At 48.7% G+C, this 19,834-nt stretch overlaps 1 protein-coding gene across 5 annotated transcripts in view; it reads left to right on the top strand.

Moving 5' to 3' along the window:
• The window catches only part of GNAO1 (G protein subunit alpha o1), a 170,061-nt gene that overhangs the window by 80,952 nt on the left and 69,275 nt on the right, over positions 1–19,834 (top strand). For all 5 annotated transcript variants that reach the window (XM_063797137.1, XM_510976.9, XM_009430843.4 and 2 more), the window contains one exon: positions 3,673–3,814. In XM_063797137.1, the coding sequence (XP_063653207.1) occupies positions 3,673–3,814 (142 nt within the window). The remainder of the gene's footprint in view (positions 1–3,672; positions 3,815–19,834) is intronic.

The raw sequence follows: 19,834 nt of genomic DNA on the forward strand, positions 1-19,834 counted from the left end.
TCGCGCCGCTGCACTCCAGCCTGGGCGACAGACAGAGCGAGACTCCATCTGAAAAAAAAAAGGATATTTCTTGTTGTTCTGTATGGACCAAATTTTCTGGTCTTAAGTATTTATTACATTGTAGTAGAAGGGGATATAAAATTCTACCCAGAAACAGGAAGCCTATTTTTAACCTAATATAAGCCAGTTTGAACAACTTATAGGGCTAATCATGATTTGAGCAATTTCCCCCAAATTGCAACATTTCTGCAAACTGCAAATGAAGCTTCTTTATCTTGGGACACCCCAGGCAACAGATTGAGACCTGCCGGGCAGTATTTTCAGCCCATGAATTGAGGTGTGATAGAAAGGACTGTGAGCTTGGAGACCTGTATCCTCTTCTTGGTCCGGGCTCTTACCTGCTGAGAGATATTGGGGCAATTACTTATTCTCTCTCAGCCTCAGTTTTCTCTTCTGTCAAATGGGTATAATAAAATCCCACCCTTTCCACCTGATCAAGTGCGTATAAAGATTAATGATATCAATAGGTGTGAAATAGGTTGAAGGAAGTCCCAGAGCCAGCCATAGGTCTAGAGAACATTCCCAGGAGAGTGGTAGGGTCTGCTGGTCCCAAATGAAGCATGAGAAACTCAATGCACTGGCTTCTGGGGAAGCATATCATAGCATGGGGACCAGCAAATCCTGCCTGCACCACTCAGGTCACCCAAAGGGTCCCACCCTCTTAGGGGAATCTAGGTACCAGTTGCCTTTCTTTTCTGTTTTTTAGTATTTACGCTAGAGTTTACAATGTGTATCTTGACTTATTACACTTTACTTTCAAATAATATTATATTAATACTACTTTTTCACATACAAGAATCTTTCTACAGTATAGAGTATACTTTCATTTTATCCCTCCCATCCTTTGTGCTATTGTTGAAGTTTTATTTCTATGTATGTTATAAACATCATAATACATTTTTCAGCTTCTTCCCTCTTTGTTTCAATTTAGATAGTTTCTATTGCCATGTTTTCAAGTTCACTCATCTTCTGTATGTCTAATCTGCTGTTAATCCCATCCAGTGAAATTTTTATTTTAGATATTATATTTTCATCAGTTGATATTCCCTTTTATTCTTTTTAACATCTTCCATTTCTTTCCTCATTATGTTCATAATTCCCTTCAATTTCTTAGAAATATTTAAAATAGATGTTTTAAAATTCTTATTAATTCCATGATCTCTGTCACTGCTGGGTCTGTTTCTGTTGACTGCATTTTATCGTAGTTATGGGTCATGCTTTTCTGCTTCTTTGCATATTCAGGAATTATTTGTGTGATGCTGATATTATGAATATTATATTGTTGAATGTCTAGATTTTGTTGTTCTCATGTGAAGACTGTTGGACTTTATTCTCCAGGTAGTTAAGTTACTTGTAGATCAGCTTGATTTTTTTTTAACTTTGTTTTTAAGCTTCATGAGGGCAGGTCTAAAGCAGCCTTTACTCTGGAGCTAGCTCAGCCCCGTTGCTATGGCATGAGCCTTCTGGCGTCTCTGCTGAGTGCCCCAGGCATTCAACAAGGACCCTTCACTCTGGCTGTTTGGAACTTGAATATCTCCCAGCCTTGAATGAGCTCTGGGAAGTGTTCAACTGATAAGCTCCCTGATGCTTGTTCTTTCTTTAGTAATTGTTCCTTGACCAGCTGTGGAATCTTACCCTATCCAGCCACAGACTCCAAGGAGACCCCTGTGCACTCTCTGAAGCATCTGAAGTGCTCTCTCTTTGCAGTTTTCTCCCCTCTGGTACGCTGCCCTTCCAGCTACCTCAGCTTTCCTGAACTCACTTTTTCTCTTCAGCTCAGTGAAATGGCTGTGTTCTGCCTGGGTTCCCTCCTGCACTGTGGTCTAGTAAACACCTAAAGGCGGACGCCCAGGCCATCACCGGACTCTCCTCCTTGGTCTCCCTTCTCTCAGGGATCACAGTCCTGCACTGTCTATTCTCCAGTGTTTGAAGATGCTTGTTTCATATATTTTGTCTGGTTTTCTAGTTGTTTACAGTGGGAGCTAGCAAAGATCCCTTTGAGATCTCTCTGGGGTGGTGCACCAGTGGCCTGTACTGGTTATATACTCCCTCAAGATACTTTTACAAAACTGGACTTAGGAATAATGAAAGTCGACAGAAAGTTAATAGGGTCATTCTGATCTGCTTTTTAGAGAAATTCAGGGTGAAGACCCGCAAACCAGCACCAAGTGGAATTTGCAGCAGGAATCATTATTGTCCATCAACTGATGACTGGATAAATAAAATGTGGTACATCCATACAGTGGAATACTATTCAGTAATAAAAAGGAATGAGCTACTGATACATGCTACAACATGAATGAATCTTGAAAACATTGTGCTAAGTGAAAGAAACCAGTCACAAAAGACCATACATTGTATGGTTCCATTTATATGAACTGTCCAGAATAGCTGAATTTATAGAAACAAAATGTAGATCAGTGGTTGCTTAGGGTAGGGGCAGGGCATGGACAGTAACTGCTAATGGATACAAAGTTCCTTTTGGGGAGATTGAAATGTTCTAAAATTAGATTGTGGTGATGATTGACCAATCTTGTGAATATACTAAAAACCATTGAATTGTATACTTTAAGTGGGTAGAGTCTATGGTATATGAACTATATCTCAATAAAACTGTTGTTTTTAAAAAAAGAAGAAGAATCTTTAGCCATTTTCTCCTGCATGAAGGTAATGAAGGAATTGGAAGGAGCCTTGGTATGGTAGAAAGGAGGTCTCAGTTATTATATTGGTGCGTGAACGTGTCACAAGTAGTGTTCTATCTGGGACTGAAAATGTGACCACAGAAGAGTTTACATAGTTCATTGCGGGAGGACAAATGTAGGATGTTAATCTTAAAATTCATTTGCTCTTTCTGGATTACTTTAGTTATAAGAGGATTCTTGTGGTTTTGGCGTGAGCCCCTCCTTCTAGCTTTCTCTCCTGCCCGGATCCTTCTCAGCAGTGAGCACATGTTGAGTGGCTAGCAGGCAGTGCCACGTGGCCTCTGAAAGTTGTGATGTCCCCTTTATGTCTTCTTTGTCCCTGTTCAGATCCACCAGAACGAGGGTGGTATGTGGTTAAATCCTAGCCAAGGATGAAAAAGTAGGCAAACCCTTTTATTGACTTTTCTGTTGTCAAAGATAAAGATGGTTATTTGTTTGTCTTAAGTGAATCATTTTACCTTCATTAAAAGCGGTGAGTTTTCTGTGAAAGAAAAATGCATCATCCACTTGCAGACTTTTTACAGGGATTTTCAACAATATGCCTCTGGGTGTACACCTAAGTTGGGACCCCGAACTTTGCTTAAAATACTCATGACTAACATACATTGAGTGCTTAATGTATGCCCTTCCTGTTCTAAGTGCTTTCAAGTATTATCACACCTCACTGACGGATTTTTCTTTCATTATGTAGGGAATGTGAAAAGACTGCATTTCTTTTTTCCAAGATTCTGTTTTCCAGTAATTTAGGTAGCTTTTTCCTTTAGATTTTATGACATTAATGTAGCAACTCAGTAACTCAGCATCTCGGCTGGACCTGGCCCATAGTCAGCCAGTGCTTCTCATGCCTGTGCTGTCTGTGTTGATGAGGACAATGCTCTCATCAGGTGTGGTGTGTGTGGTTTTTCTCTAGGATCATCCATGAAGATGGCTTCTCCGGAGAAGACGTGAAACAGTACAAGCCTGTTGTCTACAGCAACACCATCCAGTCCCTGGCAGCCATCGTCCGGGCCATGGACACTTTGGGCATCGAATATGGTGATAAGGAGAGAAAGGTAGGCCCCTGAGCCCATAAGCACAGCAACAAGAGGTTCTGTCTGTGTTACCCCACTGCCTCCTCTTTATAGTGCTGGGCTGCCTTAAATGAACGAGAAGAGACTCCGCTATGTATGAAAGATATATGGTGGCACAGTCACCAACCTAAGCCATTGCATCCACCCCTCTGGCAAACTCCCAGCAAACTCACCAACTTTGCAAGTTGCAGGGGCTACAAAACTCCCGGATTTATTTTGCAGATGAGGAAGAGTTGGTGACAGTTCTAAATTGGGGCTGCCACAACACTGTCTAAGTACCTGTCCTTGGGCAATTAACTTGTACAGAAAAAAATATGTATTAAACAAAACAAGCCTTGTCTGGCCACCATCTCCCCTCCTTAGAAGAACTTTCCTTGCCTTGTTGTGGAGTGAGGATAGCCATTTGAATTGACTGTCTTTCCTCTTTTACACCAAGGGCTATGTTTTCTGCCTCCCCCGGGTAAGTATGAGGACCTACAGGGCTCTCCTTCCTGTAGAAAGTCAGTGTCCTAGAACAGGGACTGTTTGGGGGTAACATTTCCAGGCTTCTATTAAGTGGTGAATGGAATAAGTACTATATAAAAGCCTCTAATTTGCAAACATTTATATTAACTGTTAAGACTGAACTATATACAGCTACACTGGCAAGGCTAAATAAAAGGAGGGAGGGAGAGAGGGAGAGGAGAAAATAGCCTCAGAATTCTTTCCAGAAGCAGCTCTTTGTCCCTGTTTGGGACTGAATCTCAGTGATCCTCCCTCTGGGACCTGGAGATTGGAGAAGGGGGCGGAGGGCAGGTACAGCCTCCAAGCACCTGGGCTCTGCATCTGAGCCTCTGGATGGAGAGCATTCATCTCTGATTGCTGTGTGATTTGATTTTCTATTATACACATGTCCTGTCTTTGCTAAAAATCATCTTCCTCACAGAGGGAAACTGTCCTGGTTGTCTCTGTGTCTGATAAATCATCCATGATAGACGGCTTTAAATGTAAAATTTGATATGTAATGCACAAAATCCTAATTCCATGGGGCAGAGTCATCCAGCCCAGGCATTGGCTTCTCCAGGTACTGGGGAATTGGGTGACTGAGGGTGTGTCCGAGGCCAGCCTGAGGTGGAGAAGCTGGGCACTAGCAGGGGGACCTGGGCCCATCTGCCGCTCCTCCTGGAGGTCAAGTTGGGAAGTGGATTCTGCAAAGGAAGCACTTCTTCCTGGAAGACCGGCTTTGGGTTTGGTCACAGAGCCAGGGCCTGTGGAAGGAGGGAATGGGGGAGTGGATGGGTCCATTCACTGCAGGCTTATGATGTGCAAGGCTTTGAGCTAGGTGCTGTGGATACAGGAATGAGCACAGCAGGGAATGGTGTCTGGTTGCAGAAAACACCTATTCAGATCATTAGAACTAACCCAGATGAGTACAGTGCTTCATCTTCTTAATAACAATAGTAGGAATAAAAACAGCTACCATTTGTTGAGCACCTACTGGCTGCCAGGCACATACTAAGCACTTTACACATAATGACTCGTTTTATTTAACTCATTTTATTACAGCCCAGAGCAAGGAGTGCCTCATCTTCAGGCATGGCACAAGCCACAGGCCTCTGGTCTGTCTGTCTCCCTTTGACTAAGTGGGGAGCGTGATATCTGAATCTCAGCCAGATAGCAGACACAGTACAAAAGGCACACCCCCTACACACACACACACACACACACACACACACACACACACACACACACACACACACGGTGTGTGAGATCTTCCAGGAGCAAATGTATTCATCTCCCAGCCAGCTCTTCCTAAAAGTCTCCTATACTGATTATAACCCAGAAAAGTCAGTGTGGCTTTGGAATACTTTTCTCCTTCCATTTTGGAAAACATTCAGTGTTCCCATGGGATTTTTTTTTCCATTTTATTATCCTGAATGGAGAGATGATTGCTTGGGAATCGCTAGGACTATGATACCTTAAGGACTGTACTGCAGGCCCCTGGGAAACAGGGTCCCTTCTCTGGCTATTTCTCCTCCATGGAATTTCCCAGTCAAGTCAGCCTTCAAGTAGGAAGGAGGGGAAGGCTCCAATGGAAGGAGAGACTGAGAGCTAAGCGGGACTCCCTGGAGAGTCCACTGGACACAGTCGAGTCCAAGCACAGTTCCGTTATGGCAGGTAGCACCATGGCCGGCACCTGGCGCATCCCTAGGGCAACACAGCCTTGTCTGGTGTGAGCTTCCTGGTAGGCAAAGGCCTCCCTGGCACTCAGGCACCCCCTTCCTGTATTCTCACACCTGTGAGGAGCAGGAAAGGAGTGAACCCGAGACCCAGGCCACAGCAAGCCAGACAGCTGGAAAAGGCGTTCCTGGGAGTGGGCTGGTGTGGATTCGCAGCCTGTGGAGCTGGGCAGAAGAGAGTGGAAGCCACCACTTCTGCCCTCTCGATGAGGAGACATGCCAGGCCAGAAAGGGCTGCAGTACCTGCTGGTGTGGGGGCAGCTCAGAGCCAACATCCTTCCCTTTCTATGTTCTCATGGAGCTTCCTATCTAGCAGTACAGGCAGCAAACAAGCCCACAAGTAGGTGACTGCATAATGTCAGATAATGCTAAGGGCTGCAAGGAAAACAAAATAAGGTGATGTGAGAGCCTGATCTGGGGGTAGGAGGAGCAGATACTTTAGAGTGGGAGGACGAGGGGACAGAAAGTTCCAGACAAGTACCCAGGCCCTGAGGGAGGAATGAGCCTGGCGCAGAGGAATATAAAGCTCTGTTCAGCTGGAGCTACCTGCAGCCAGGCAGCTGCTGATGTCCAGATGCCCTGAGCCCAGGGTTGGGTCCCCATATTTTTCTGTCTCTAGGGTCCCCAGCCACTCTCCACCTAGGGGATCTGTCATTTGGATGCTGGGGAAACCACCTTATGCTGCAGGAGCCCAGATCCGTGTTTTGGTCTCTGAAGAAGAGACCTCTTTCCCTCTCATGTTTTTTTCACCTCTGCCACCCACCACCACTCATCAGGGGATGTCTGGAGGAAGACAACCCCACTCCCAGCACCTGCCGGGGCCAGCCAGCCTTGCACTCTCCACACAGAAAAGCACCTAAGAGCTTCCTTGCTGTACCTCAGTGTCAGCCCCTAGAACAGGTAGGTGTCCCTGAGTTCCCCCGGCAGCTGACTCACCACCTGTCCTGTCTGTTTCCCCCAGAGGAAAGAGGACTGGCTGGTTTTTCCTTCAGCCTCTCTGGTGTGGAGTCACTTGGGGCCCCGTGACTGTGTGTGAGCCTGAACCTGAAAGAGCCTCCGTGCAGAGCAAACAGCAGGGACCTCCTTACATCCGTCTGTGGTTTCCACACCCCAGGCCCCAGCCTCAGACTACAGACCACTCCCAGGGACCCCATGTACTCTCACTCCTCTGGGCCTTCGCTGGGGTGTGCTCTCTGCCTCTAGTGCCCTCCTCTTTTCTTCCCCTCTTCCACATGGAACTGCCCCACTCAGTAAGGGCCCACTATGCTTCATCTTGTCCATGAAGCCTCCTTCCCTTTTCCTTCCCTGAGGAAGAAACTCAGCTCAGGGCTTTCTCCATGAAGCTCTTATCTCACACACTGGCATGAAGATGAATTGTTTATGCTTCTTTCCATAGAGCAGTGGGCCCTAAAGTGTAGTCAGAGTCCTTTAAGCAGCTCATGAAAGCCGCGAGCCTTCCCTCCAGAACAGGGGACACAGCACACATCTAGGAGATTCTGCATGCAATTTCAGGGGGGCCTGGCCCACCAATGGAGTCCAGCCTAAGAACCCCTTCATCATTTAAGGTCTTTTGATCAAGGCCTATGTCGTTTATCTTTGGGTCACCTCCTCACTCCAGCAGCCAACACAGTGCTCAGCACTTAGTAGGACTTCAAGACCCATCCCATTAATGGAATGACATTTCTAACTTTCCCAGTTTTCAGAGAAAAAAAGGCAAAGTGCCTGTAACTTTGTCACTACATCAACAGCTGTTGATTGAGTACCTACCATGTGTAGGGCTGGTACTAAGCCATGTGTGAAGATTCAAAGGCATGTGAGTTGGAGCCTTTAAGGAGCTGGTCATCTTCTTGGGAAGATGGAGCTCACAGGCAGAGTGAGCACAGCCCTTGCACATGGTGGGCAGGAAGAGCTGCTTAGTGGGAGTGAAGCTGGAACTGTCCCTGAAGCACAGGTACAGTTTGACAGGTGCAGTGTAGGTGAGCAAAGGCCCTTGAAGCCAGGAAAAAAACATGGTTGGTAATGAGGGAAAGGAGAGTTAATTGGCAGAGGAAGCCAGTGGGCAGAACAGAGGACTGGGGTCTGAGCAAGGAGTGGGAAAACTAGAAGGTCCAGTTGGGTCCAGATTTGGTGGGCCCTGGAACGTAGGCCATGGAGTTTGGGTTTTATCCTGTTACCAGTAGGCAGCCATGGAGAGATTTTGAGCTGAGATGGGATGAAAGTGAAATTTTAGGAAATTATGATGATGGCATGTGCAGAGTGGACAGGGCAGGGAGGGGGATGGCGGGGGGAGACTAAAGATGGGAGGCAGGTGAAGAAGCTCCAGCAACAAACCACGAATAAGGTGCAAGGGGCTAGGTGAGGGGTCAGAAAGGCAGTAGAGTGATGCGTAGCAACAAAGGAAATACAGGGGCCTGGTGATTAATTGGCTGTTGGAAAAGGATGGGCACAAGGTAGAACCTCGGCCAGAAAGCCAGGAGGCCGGGTGGGGCCGGACCACAGAGGGTGAGTCCCCTTCCAAACCTAAGGGGTTTCCAGGTGGGGGAGGTCCGCACATATCAGATGGATGGATTCAGAGAACTGAAGCTCTGGGAATTACTGACTCCAGGATAATAACGGCTTTCCATTTTTATGTTTCAGAGCCTTTATTGGAAAAGGATGGGCCTAATTTGTCCTGTTATTTAAAAAATATTCCTTAATGCTTAAATTATTTAATCCTAACAACTACCTGTGCTGTGGGTGCTATTGTTGTCCTCATTTTATAGGTTAAAAAAAATGAGGCATGGAGAGGCTAAGTGACTTGCCCAGGGTCATGCAATACAAATTATATATGTATACAGTGTAGACATGGAAGCCTAACAAGACTAGAACCTGTGTGGCCCGGGTCCAGAGCAGAGTCCCATTTAGATAGGCACAGTATGATGAGGCAAAACAAATCATTCAAAGAATCCCATCCTTCATCCTAAGTCTCTCTAAAAATATGAAAAGGGACCAGAGACAGCTCCCCCTGCTGTTCTCAAACATCCTCTCCTGCCTCCTACATCTGTCCACCCCCACTCCCTTGAGCTGCCTTACCCCCCTGGGTTCTCCATGGACCCTCTTCTCCACCCCAGCGAACAAGTCTGGTCCTCTCTCCCCTTCTCTCTCTCCCACTAAAGGGGTTCCTGCTCTGCCTCTCCTTCACTCCTCCCTTTTTCTTCATCTCCCTTTCCCCTCCCCTTCTATCTCTCCCTTTCCCGCCTTCCCTTTTTCCCTTTTCCTCTGTCCTCCTCCCTCCTTCTCAGTCTCCTTTTCCTCCTCCCCTTCCCTCTCTCCCTCCCTTCCTCCTCACTCCAGCTCATTATTATGTAAATTGTCTTCACCTTCTGAGCCAAGCTCTCCCCCTCCTCCTTCCCCTAGCCTTAGCCCAGGGCCTACATCTGCATCACAAAAGCAGAGGGCCTTGTTCTGGCTGAGCTGGCCTAAACTCTGATACTGGAAGAAAGGGTTGAGGAGAAACTGAACAATTACAGGATTAGAAGGTTCACTGGACCAGTGGGGGGGATGGGGAAAGCTTGAACAAGCCTGTATTAATATAGTTCATCATACACACACATGTGTCTATATAAACATATGTAAAATATACGTGTGTATGTGTGTACATCCTTGCATATGTAAAATATATTGTAAACAAATGGACTAGTAGCAGTCATGCATTGAACTTGTATGAGGCTTTATTCAGTTGAAAATACTCCAGTTTTCATTTTTTCACTATTTGTGCCTATGCCTGTTTCTCTCAACTATAAACTCCTTAAGGGCAGAGTATAGATCCTATTCCTCTAGCACAATGCCTAATACAGGAAGTATTGGATACTAAGTTTAAACCCCAATTCTACCACCAGCTATATGGCCCTGGGTAAATTATGTAACCTCTCTAAGCCTCAGCATTTTGGACTGTAAAATAGTAATGATCCTGATACCTCCCTCATTCATATCTGCCGTAAGAGTAAATGAGATAATGCCTGTAGCGTGCATAGGATAGTGCCTGTCACATAGCAACTTCTCAACATGTGTTGGCAATTATTCTCATTATTTGTCTAAAATCATTATTTTTGATAAAGTATTGATGAATTCTACTCACAGCAATCTAGTGAGGAATGGGCAAGGTTTTATCTGCACTTTTCAGGTTAGAAACAGAAGCACAAGGTTCTTAACTGGCCACCCAAGGTCATGTTACCAAGCCTGGGTCTGCTGAACCTGTGCCATAAAGCCAAACACCAACGTTTACAACAAGACAAAAGACTGCGTTTATCTGCAGGGGGCTGAGCAAGGAGAGTCAGGCAGCTCATGCTTAACATCTCACTTCCTCAATGGCCCTACAAGCAAGGGCTTTTAAAGGCAAGGGCATATTTTAGGAAAGCAGAAGCTACAGGCAAAACCGTAAACCTATACATGGAGGTTATACATTGGTTTGGCCCAAAAAAGCAGGATATCTTGTGGGGCAGGCTTTGAGGTTATAAGTAGATCCAGAGATTCTGTGATTTGCAGTTGGTTAAGGAGCAAGCCTTTGTCTAAAATCTTGGGAACAGCCAAAATGAATGTTAAGGTCTGGCCTGTAGGTATGAGTCTCTCCAGGCCCCTCAGGAAGAAATTTAGAAGAAAGACCGGCGGTCAGTGTTCTGTCCTTAGTTACCACTCTTCTGAGGTCTACTTGACTGCAATGGGCATTTTCCATCTGGTGGGGGTCCAGGTTTCTGAAAAACAACTCAGGGACATATGTTAAGATGTTATCTTTAGTTTCCATAGGGAACCAAACATCTTGTGGCTCTAACTTACTTGGGTGGCTATTATTTTAAGCTATTACAACCTCCTTCCTTCTCAAGTTGCTCATTTACTTCTCAAGGCTACCTAGGTGCCTGGAATTTCCCTTGAAGAGACTCAAGATTTTTCTGTTTCCATGCTTTTTCAGGGTGTGGGGGGCAGCACGACCCTAACAGGGGGGCTCCCTGCTCTATCTCAGTCACCTACCTAAGCAGGATGAAAGATGGGTGCCAGCTGGGCTTGCCGCCCATGCTCTTGTTCCACCAGGGGCCTTCACTGGAGCTGTATCCCCTAGAGATAATGGTAGCTCTTTGGGAGGCAGAATCAGATTTCACATTTAGTTTTCAGAATGTCATTGGATCTCCTCTGGTAAAAGAAATCTTGACATTTAAGTCACACAATGGAGCTCAGGACACTATGTTTTTTAATAATCATGGAAATATTGTGGTGCCACCTCTACAGTGCAGTGCGGTTCACCTTGTGGTTTGCATGAATTCTGAAACAGATAAAAACAAGGATGCTATCTGGCCTGTGTCTCCCTGAGTCCTCTGGGGCTTAGAGATACTTTAGTGGTAGTTGTTAGATCTGACAAGGGCTGGAGGATGTAATAGATGAAGGCTTCATACTCCCATAGCCCAAACACGAGGCCAGGAAGAGGATGTAGATGTGTCCCATGCTGGGTGCTGAGGCTCTCCACCTACAGCAGCCCCAGAGCCTGCCCTGACCCTTTGCCAGCCAGGTGAATAGAGCTTGAAACTGCTCCATTCAAGCCCATCTCATTCTGCTGCTCCATTTTGCAGATGGAACATAGGTTTCATCTGGTCCAAACTGGAAAGAGACTTACCCAGGGGAATATGTGGCAGATCCAGGACTAGAGCATTCAGCTTCCTGCATCGCAGCTCAGTCCTCTTTCCATCTCAGCAGGCTGCTTCCAGTTACCCAGCCAATTTGGGGACTCATTTTCTTTCATTCAGTTGGTCAATCAATCATTCCACAAATACTTATCACTCAATTACTTATTACTTACAAATGCTTACTTCCTGGGGAAGTGCACAAGATGGCAGAGATGGGTACAAAGATGCAAAGATCAAGAGGCTCCTGGTCTTGGGCAGAGATGCCAGCCCCAGAATGAGAAGGTAAACGCCTTGGTTTCCAGGGCTTCTCCCAGCTCTGAAATTCCAGCTCTCCAGGGCTCAGTGCAGCATCAGCACAGCTCCCTGATCCAAGGCTGGATCGGGCCACAAGCTCCTGGTTTGAGGGAAGGCATCCACCATCTAAGCCCTGCCACAAGGAGCCTGAGACCCGGCTACTGGTACTTTGGCCCGGGATGGCAGCATCAGTGGCTTTCCCTGACCGTCATCTAAAAGGAAGAACCAACCCAAAGGAACTGCAGTTTTCAGTATGGGAAAGAAAGAAGGACTAAAGTGTCAGATTTTTGAAATATCTCTTAGCTGCTCCTCCTCATTAGAGTCTTGGGTTTCCTTAGCTAAAAGTGGTGCCCTCCCCCCAACCCCTCCCAGCTGCCCCCCAGCAGCACACTCTACTTCATGGTTGTCTTACCCTTGGGGCCAGACAGCAGGTCTGGAAGAACAGGTCAGTCTTGTTCATCATGCCCAGTGCTAGCAGGGGTCAGTGAATCCTGTGCCTGAGTGATTCCATTCATCCAATGGGTGTGTGCTTCTGGGTCAAGTGCTGGCTTGGTACTAGGGATATGCATGGCCTGAACAGATGTGTCCAGGGAAGAAAGGATGAAAGATGCAGAATATGCTTCTTTCCATGCCTTCCTGATCCCTCCACAGCGTTTGCCATGCGTGCTTCCATTCATGCGTTCCCACAGCGGTGGCTCAGCCTGGAGCAGGCACTCAGCCTCCAGGGCTCCAGCACATTGGCCCCTGCAGAGGCCCCAGCCAGCACCTAGCCTTCATCTGGCCTGGCCTGCCTTCTCTTCCGTGGCGTGCAGAGTTGAGTGGATGCTCAAGGCTGGGCTGCCATCAGTCTCTACATGTTCATTGCCTGTAGAAAAGGGCATGGAATTTTAAAAAGGAAATTTAAATGAAAGACTTCAACAAACAGTAAACGAAAACTGCAAGCGGTGATGCCTTGCGCTTGTGTGCTCTCTTTCTGTCTTTCACACTCCAACCCCACCCCCCACCGCCACCATAAGCCGTAATGACTCTGCTCTGATGGTGGGAAAATGTTATAACCACGTAAATAAATATTCCTCGGCATCAGGACTGAAGTGGCCCCCACCAATCTTGGATGTCCAAGAGCCACCCCATTGCAGCCCCTCTTCTACCCCCACCCGACCCCCACCTGGCAGCTACACAGGGGGAACTGACCGCCTCCCCTCTGGAGAGGGGCCATTGTGTGAGCATCCTTTGGGCTTGTGGTACCTGTTTCAAGGTGGCAAACCAGCTGCCAAGCAGACTTCAGCCTTAGAAGCCATAGGCCACAGCAGAGAGGGGCCTGCCTGGCCAGTGCCCTATATTTTGGGATTTCTGGAATATTGAAAATTGAAGAATTCCCAAAACAAGGTCACAAAATCGTGTTGTATTTTAAATGCATCTACTTAACAAATCAGTACTTTGGGCCTACCACAAATGCAATGGAATATAATTGTGCTCCCTAAAAAGACAATTATAGGATTTACAAAAATATTAATTGACAGTGCAGTGCTGGCCCTGTGGTCCTGTAGTGGGACACAAGTCAGAGCCCTGTGCTGAGCACTGTAGCTTTCACTGTGAGAGATCTCTCTCCCGACTATGTCTGGGACCTCATTTGGTCCAAGCCCCAGAATTGAGCCCTTTGTGGATGTATAATCCCTTTCTGGCCACCAGATATACCGTGGAGTAGCCTAGGAAACCAGGAAGGTAGATTTTAGTTTGCTGAAGGAAGAGGCGCCAGGGACTGAGAAAGGGTTAGGTTTGAGGCAGCAGCACCACGTGGGGAAGGCTGTGTGGGGTGGGGACAGCCAAGGTGGTATCTGCCCCTGCCCTGCTGGGAGTGTAGTGGGGGTCACAGTCCCACACATGTGAGATGGAGATGGCTTCCCTAGGAAAACCAGAGCCACTTTCCATCCTCCCACTACACACATCTGCACACACGCTCATCAGCTTCTGCTTTACTCAGCTCCGTTCCCTCTTCTTTCTTTGCCGGGCAACCAACAGTGGTCTTATGTCACTGCTGAAGCCCCCACTCTGAGTAAGTTAGGACATGTTGGTTGCAAGTGATGGAAGATACAACCACACTGGCAAACTGGCTTATTCAAACAAAATAAAACACAAAACAGCCACAGGCCCAGAGAGTCAGAAATTCAGACACACACGTGGGGAGTGGGGGCTTGATCAGCAGCTCAGGGGACGTCCCTGGCTTCCCCCATCTCTCCACTCTGCCGCACTGTGTGGTTTTCACCCTCGACTCCACAGCATCACTCCTGCACCAAGGAGGAAAATGGCTCCAGCAGCTAAGTCATCACTTGTAACCTTGTGTGCATCCTAGGACATCACCAAGCACAAGGTGCATCTGAGCAACCACCAAGTCCTGCAAGTCTCTCTCTCTCTCTCAGTCTCTTTCTGCCTGTGTCACCTCTGTGTGTGTGTGTGTGTGTGTGTGTGTGTGTGTGTGTGTATGTGTGTATCTGTCTGTCTGTCTCTCTCTCTCTCTCATTGCCCCTCCTTGACCCAATCACCATGACCAAGGGGGCTGAGGGGTTCCTGGGATAAGAGTGAATCCCCTAGAGGAAAACCAGAAGCTCCTGAAAAAGGAAATAGAATAGGAGGAAATGGGTGCTGGGGAGGCCACCAGCCGCCCACAGATCTCTCCTTGCCATTGGGGCTACCAGCTGTGCTGCCCCATGCAGGAGATGACTCATGTCGTAGGGTGGAGGGCCGGCCAGGCTGAGTCCACTGCAGCAGGACCATGAGATGGCTGAGCTTGGCGGCAAGCCAGCACTGCTGCTCCCATGGCAGCCTCTCCCCTGAGGTCCCAGGTGGCAGGACACATGGGTGCACAGCCCCCAGCCCACCACTGACCAATGGTCTCGCCTTTCCACTGTGGCCGCAGCAGGGGGCCAGGGAAGAGTGGGAGGTGAAGAGGGGAGATGGGCTGGTAACAGAAGAGGCCTCCACTAGAAGTCAGGTCCCTTGGAGCCTGCCCCAGCCAGCAACAGCCTTAGAGCTAGTCAACACCTCGCTTCAGAGCTGGGGAGGCACTGCCCCAGAGGGCGGGCAGCAGGAGTCAGAGATGTGACTTTGAATCCTGGCCCTGCCCTCTGCCAGGCAGTGGACTTAGCACTAGTCACCTGACTCACTGACCCTCAGGTTCCTCATCTGAAAATTGGAGATCATAATAATACCTACTCACAGGGTTGTTGTGGCTAAAAGAAATGATGCATGTTAACAGCTAAGCAAGGTGCCTGGCACCAAGTAAGTGCTCAGGAAACAGCTACTGCCATCTCCCTCCTCTTGCCCATACCTCACTGCCTGTTAGTGAAGGGCCAGGACAGGAGCCTGGGTGTGACAATTGTTTCAGAACCAGAGCAAAGGGTTGGTGTCAAGGCCTCTTAGCTATTACAGGTCAAAGAGGTGGTGTCATCCCCTCCCAGAATCAGCTGTCCCTTCTGATTTCAGGCTGGAAGACAGTATGCCTCAGCACCTGCCCTCTTGCTGGCTTTGCAGGAGTGGAGCTGAGGAGAGCTGCTTCTGACTCAGGGCCCAGCATGGCCTGAGAGAGAAACCCAAAGAGATAGAGACAAGGAGAGAGCAGGAGAGATCACAGAGAGGGAGGAGAGTGGCAGACACTGTGTGACTGAGAAACACTGAGATGGCATGCTGCATAGACCGTGCACCAGTGTCCAGTGTCAGTGGTGCACTCAGCACAGCATCTGCGCAGAGTAAATGCTGCTGAAATGGCTATTGCTCCATTCCTTTTCATTAGGGCCGCCTATGACTCTGTGAATGTCATTCCACAGCCCCTCCAGCCAGACGTGTCTTCTTTCTCCCCCTGGATGCCCTCAGCACCTGGCTCTCTCATTCACTCACTGGTTTATTTACTTGAGAAATATGGACGTGGCCTTCTCTGTGCCAGCAGCATGCTGAGTGCTTTGTGCACCATGGTGAACTAATGCAAGCAGGTGTACTGCTGCTCAGAGCTCAGCTGGCGAGCAGGTGGACAGCCTCAGTGATTCCAGAGAGCAGAGTGTCCTGACAGTGGGCCTGTCCTAGCCTGTGCTGAGGATGGGGTATCTGACAAAGAGCTGAAGGGATTGGCACTGGTGGGGCAAACAAGACTGGGAGGTGGGAAGGAAGAACATTTCAGGCAGGTAGAACAGCCTGTACAGAGGCTCTGAGGCAGGGGAGTTCCATCCCAGTGTAAGGGTCTGAGAGAAAGCCAGTGTGGCTGGAGCCCAGAGGTCCGTGGGGACAATGGCAGGAGATGAGGCAGAAGAAAGAGGCAGGGGCCAGCTCTTTCAGGTGAGAGAGCTTCCAGGCCATGGAAGGAATTTTGGCTTTGTTCCTGGCTCAGCAGGGAGCCACTGAAGGTTTTAAGCAAGGCGCAGACATGGCTTCCCTTAGGAGAGCCTTGCAGTGGCCATGGGGAGAAGGGAGACATGAGCAGCAAGAATGGCAGCAGGGAGAGGGGCTGAGAGGCTCCTGCAGGCATCCAGGGATGGTCCAGAGAGAGAGCTGGGCCTTGCTCTGGGTCTCCGTCATCCACCCAACATGGAACCCCTGTGGCATGGCACAGAGCATGCCAGACCCTGCAGGTGTCTGTTGAGTAGGCAGAGAGAAGTCCACCGCCCTTAACCAACACAGATGGGCCCCCAGACCCAGAGCATAACAGCAGCCCTGGCCTCCCTGCACCAGGAGTCCTGGGAGAAACCACCTCCAGACTCTATGCATCCAGAGAGTGGCCACCTCCCTCCCACAGCCCCTGACCACGGCCCTTTCTGGGTATTCTGACCTCTACTCCCTCCGTCCCCACTCCAGCATTAGTTTCCTCATCTGTACAATAGGGATCAAGTATATATTTACAATGATAAAGTAACCCTGAATGGGGCACCCTTGCAATACACTGCACTTCACCAAACACAGCATGAATGTGTCACTACCACTGGCACCCACAGACCTTTCTTGGCCCAGACGGTGATCTCGCATCACCCAGGCCAGAGCTCTCCTTCCTCCCTCCCAAGCCAGCGCAGGAGGAGCTTATTGAGGAGATGTGGATTGGGGGCAGATGTGGACTGGGAGCGTCAGCACCAACAGACTCCCCTTCCCCAGTATCTCTGGTCTGAGGTCCGAGGGCACAGTCCTGAAATAGCTCCCTGCCGAATTAGGTAGTTTTCCCAGCTCTGTGGGGGCCCTCCCCCTTCTTTCCCAGCTTTCTATCTCCCTTTCTCCTTCCTGCTGCACTTGTCATGGCAACCCCACTCCCTGCCTGGTGCCTAGACCAACTGGTTCCCCTGATGATTACTGGCCAAGGAGAGGAAGGGCGGCTCTCCGGGCCCAGGCTGGCTCCCTGGGCACAGTCCTTCAGGCGAGAGCACCTGCTGAGGACACAGTCCAGGCTGGGGCTTCATCACTGTTTTTAGTCTGTGGTTATGGACTTGAATGATTAAGTCCTTGACTCCCAGATATTTCCCTCCCCAGGACCAAGTCCAAGAGTTATACTCTGCAGCCAGAAGCCTGATGATATGGTCACAGACTATTGTGTCTTCTCGTGGAGAACCACCGTGCACATTTTTGACGTGAAGCTCTGTGTGATGCAGTAAAGAGCACAGGCTTTGGTGTCACACAGGCCCACTGGTAAAAGCTGCCTCCCCGTTTTTTAGCTTTGTGACCTCAGGCCGGTTCCTTAATGATCCTAAACCTCAGTTTCTTTATCTGTAAAATGACAATAATACTAGTGTATATCAGTCAGGATACAGGCTCATCTGCTGTAACAAAGACCCCCAAAATAACAGTGACGTGACTAAGACAGAAATGCATTGCCTGAGCAGCCCAGATGTGACACAGGGTTGAGCCCTCTGCCATGTTGCTCTGTCACACATGGGGTCTCTGCATCCATTGCAGGTCTAGGATGCCACTCCAGCCGTCCCTTCTAGCCAGCAGCAAAGGGAGTAGGGGAAATGGAGGGCTGTCTTTTGCAGAAGGGTGACTGGATTGTAGGAAGTTTCCATGGTGTGGGTCAAGAGCTGTCTTGAGTTGGAGGAAGAGCTGATGCCAAGCAGTGTTCCACAGGGATGATTGGAAGTCCCCTCACTAGACCTGGTTATGACATATCAGATTTACTTTTTATCCATGGCCCAGTGATTATTCCCGACCCAGAACATCAGAATCTTAGCCCCGTCTGTCTCGGCCACAGAGGGGCGAGCTTCCCTTCACATGACGAGACTCCCTGCCTTGCTGGGCAGCTCCTAGTGGACTGCACCGGGGCTGTGCAGCCTCCCAAGGAGGCTTTGCTATGTCCAGCACTCCCCCACCTCCCCAGGGAGGCTTTGCCGACTGCCCGGTGCGTCCCTTCATTGTGTGTCCCTGTCCCTTGTAGTCCGTGGCAGCTTTGTGGGAGCTTAACTGCCACAGACTGCTTTCTAGGTAAGCACTTTGCTGTGAACAAGCAATTTTGTGCTAGAAGAATCACTGATGCTCTTCTAGCTGAGGATATTGTCGACACACGTCCCACCCAGGGCTTCACAAGCCTTTGTTTGTTTGTTTGTTTGTTTGTTTGTTTCGAGTAATTCTATTAAGTTATATAACCACTGTCTGGAACTTGTTGCTCTCACTCAGGTCATTCCTTTCACAAAGGGGACACTGAGGCATAGTGTGGGACTTGGCTGAGATCATCCTACCAGGTGACAGCAGAGCTGGGAAGAGAACCAGCTTCCTGTGCTCTAGGCCAGGGGTTTTCCCACCTGTGTGCCTCTTGCCTGTCCCCACTGAAAGCAAGAACCACGCTCCCAGTTTCCAGAAACTGCTCCAGGTCTGTCTTCCCTGCTCCATGGTTCCTGTCCCATGCACCCATCGGCATCTGGCCCCCCAAGCAGTCGGAGGGCAGGGCTGCTGTCTTCCGCTTCTCCTGCTGCCACATTTGCCCCACAGCATCCAGCCTGCTGGGGGGCAGATCAGCCTGTCACTGAGAATGAAGCACCCAAGTTTGGGGCCAGGACCTCTTTTTTGCCATCCATCAATTAGAGTGGTTCAGGTTGTCACTCTAAGACTTTCACCCTCACTTGCACTCCACTTGCCTCCAGGAGTGACAGGAAAGGGCGGCACTGGCACCTCTGTGTGCCTGCACCGTTGCAAACACATTCCTCATGTCAACCCATTTGATCCTCTTCTCTTGCACCTTAGAGGGCACCGTGTTTCTTGCCAGGACCCTGATTGATACGTGGGTTCTATTATTCTCATTCTACACGTGAGAAAAGTTCAGGGAAGGGACTAGCCCAAGGTCACACCACTCATAAGTGGTGGAGCTGAGCTCAAACCCAAGCAATTCAGCTTCAGAGTGGATTTTAAGCAGGGGTCCACAACCCCTGGGCCACAGACCAGTACCGGTCCGTGGCCTGTTAGGAACTGGGCCACACGGTGGGAGGTGAGCAGTGGGCCAGTGAGCGAAGCTTCATCTGCATTTACAGCCACTCCCCATTGCTCACATTATTGCCTGAACTCCGCCCCCTGTCAGATAAGCAGGCATTAGATTCTCAGGATCGTAAACCCTATTGTGAACTGTGCATGCAAGGGATCTAGGTTGTGCACTCTTTATGAGAATCTAATGCCTGATATCTGTCACTGTCTCCCATCACCCCCAGATGGGACTGTCTAGTTGCAGGAAAACAAACTCAGAGCTCCCACTGATTCTACGTCATGGTGAGTTGTATAATTATTTCATTATATATTACAATGTAATAGTAATAGAAATAAAGTGCACAATAAATGTAATGGGCTTGAATCATCCCCGAACCATCCCCCATTCCCAGTCTGTGGAAAAA

The sequence above is a fragment of the Pan troglodytes genome, chromosome 18 (genome assembly GCF_028858775.2).
Source record: "Pan troglodytes isolate AG18354 chromosome 18, NHGRI_mPanTro3-v2.0_pri, whole genome shotgun sequence".
NCBI classification, from domain to species: Eukaryota; Metazoa; Chordata; class Mammalia; order Primates; family Hominidae; genus Pan; species Pan troglodytes.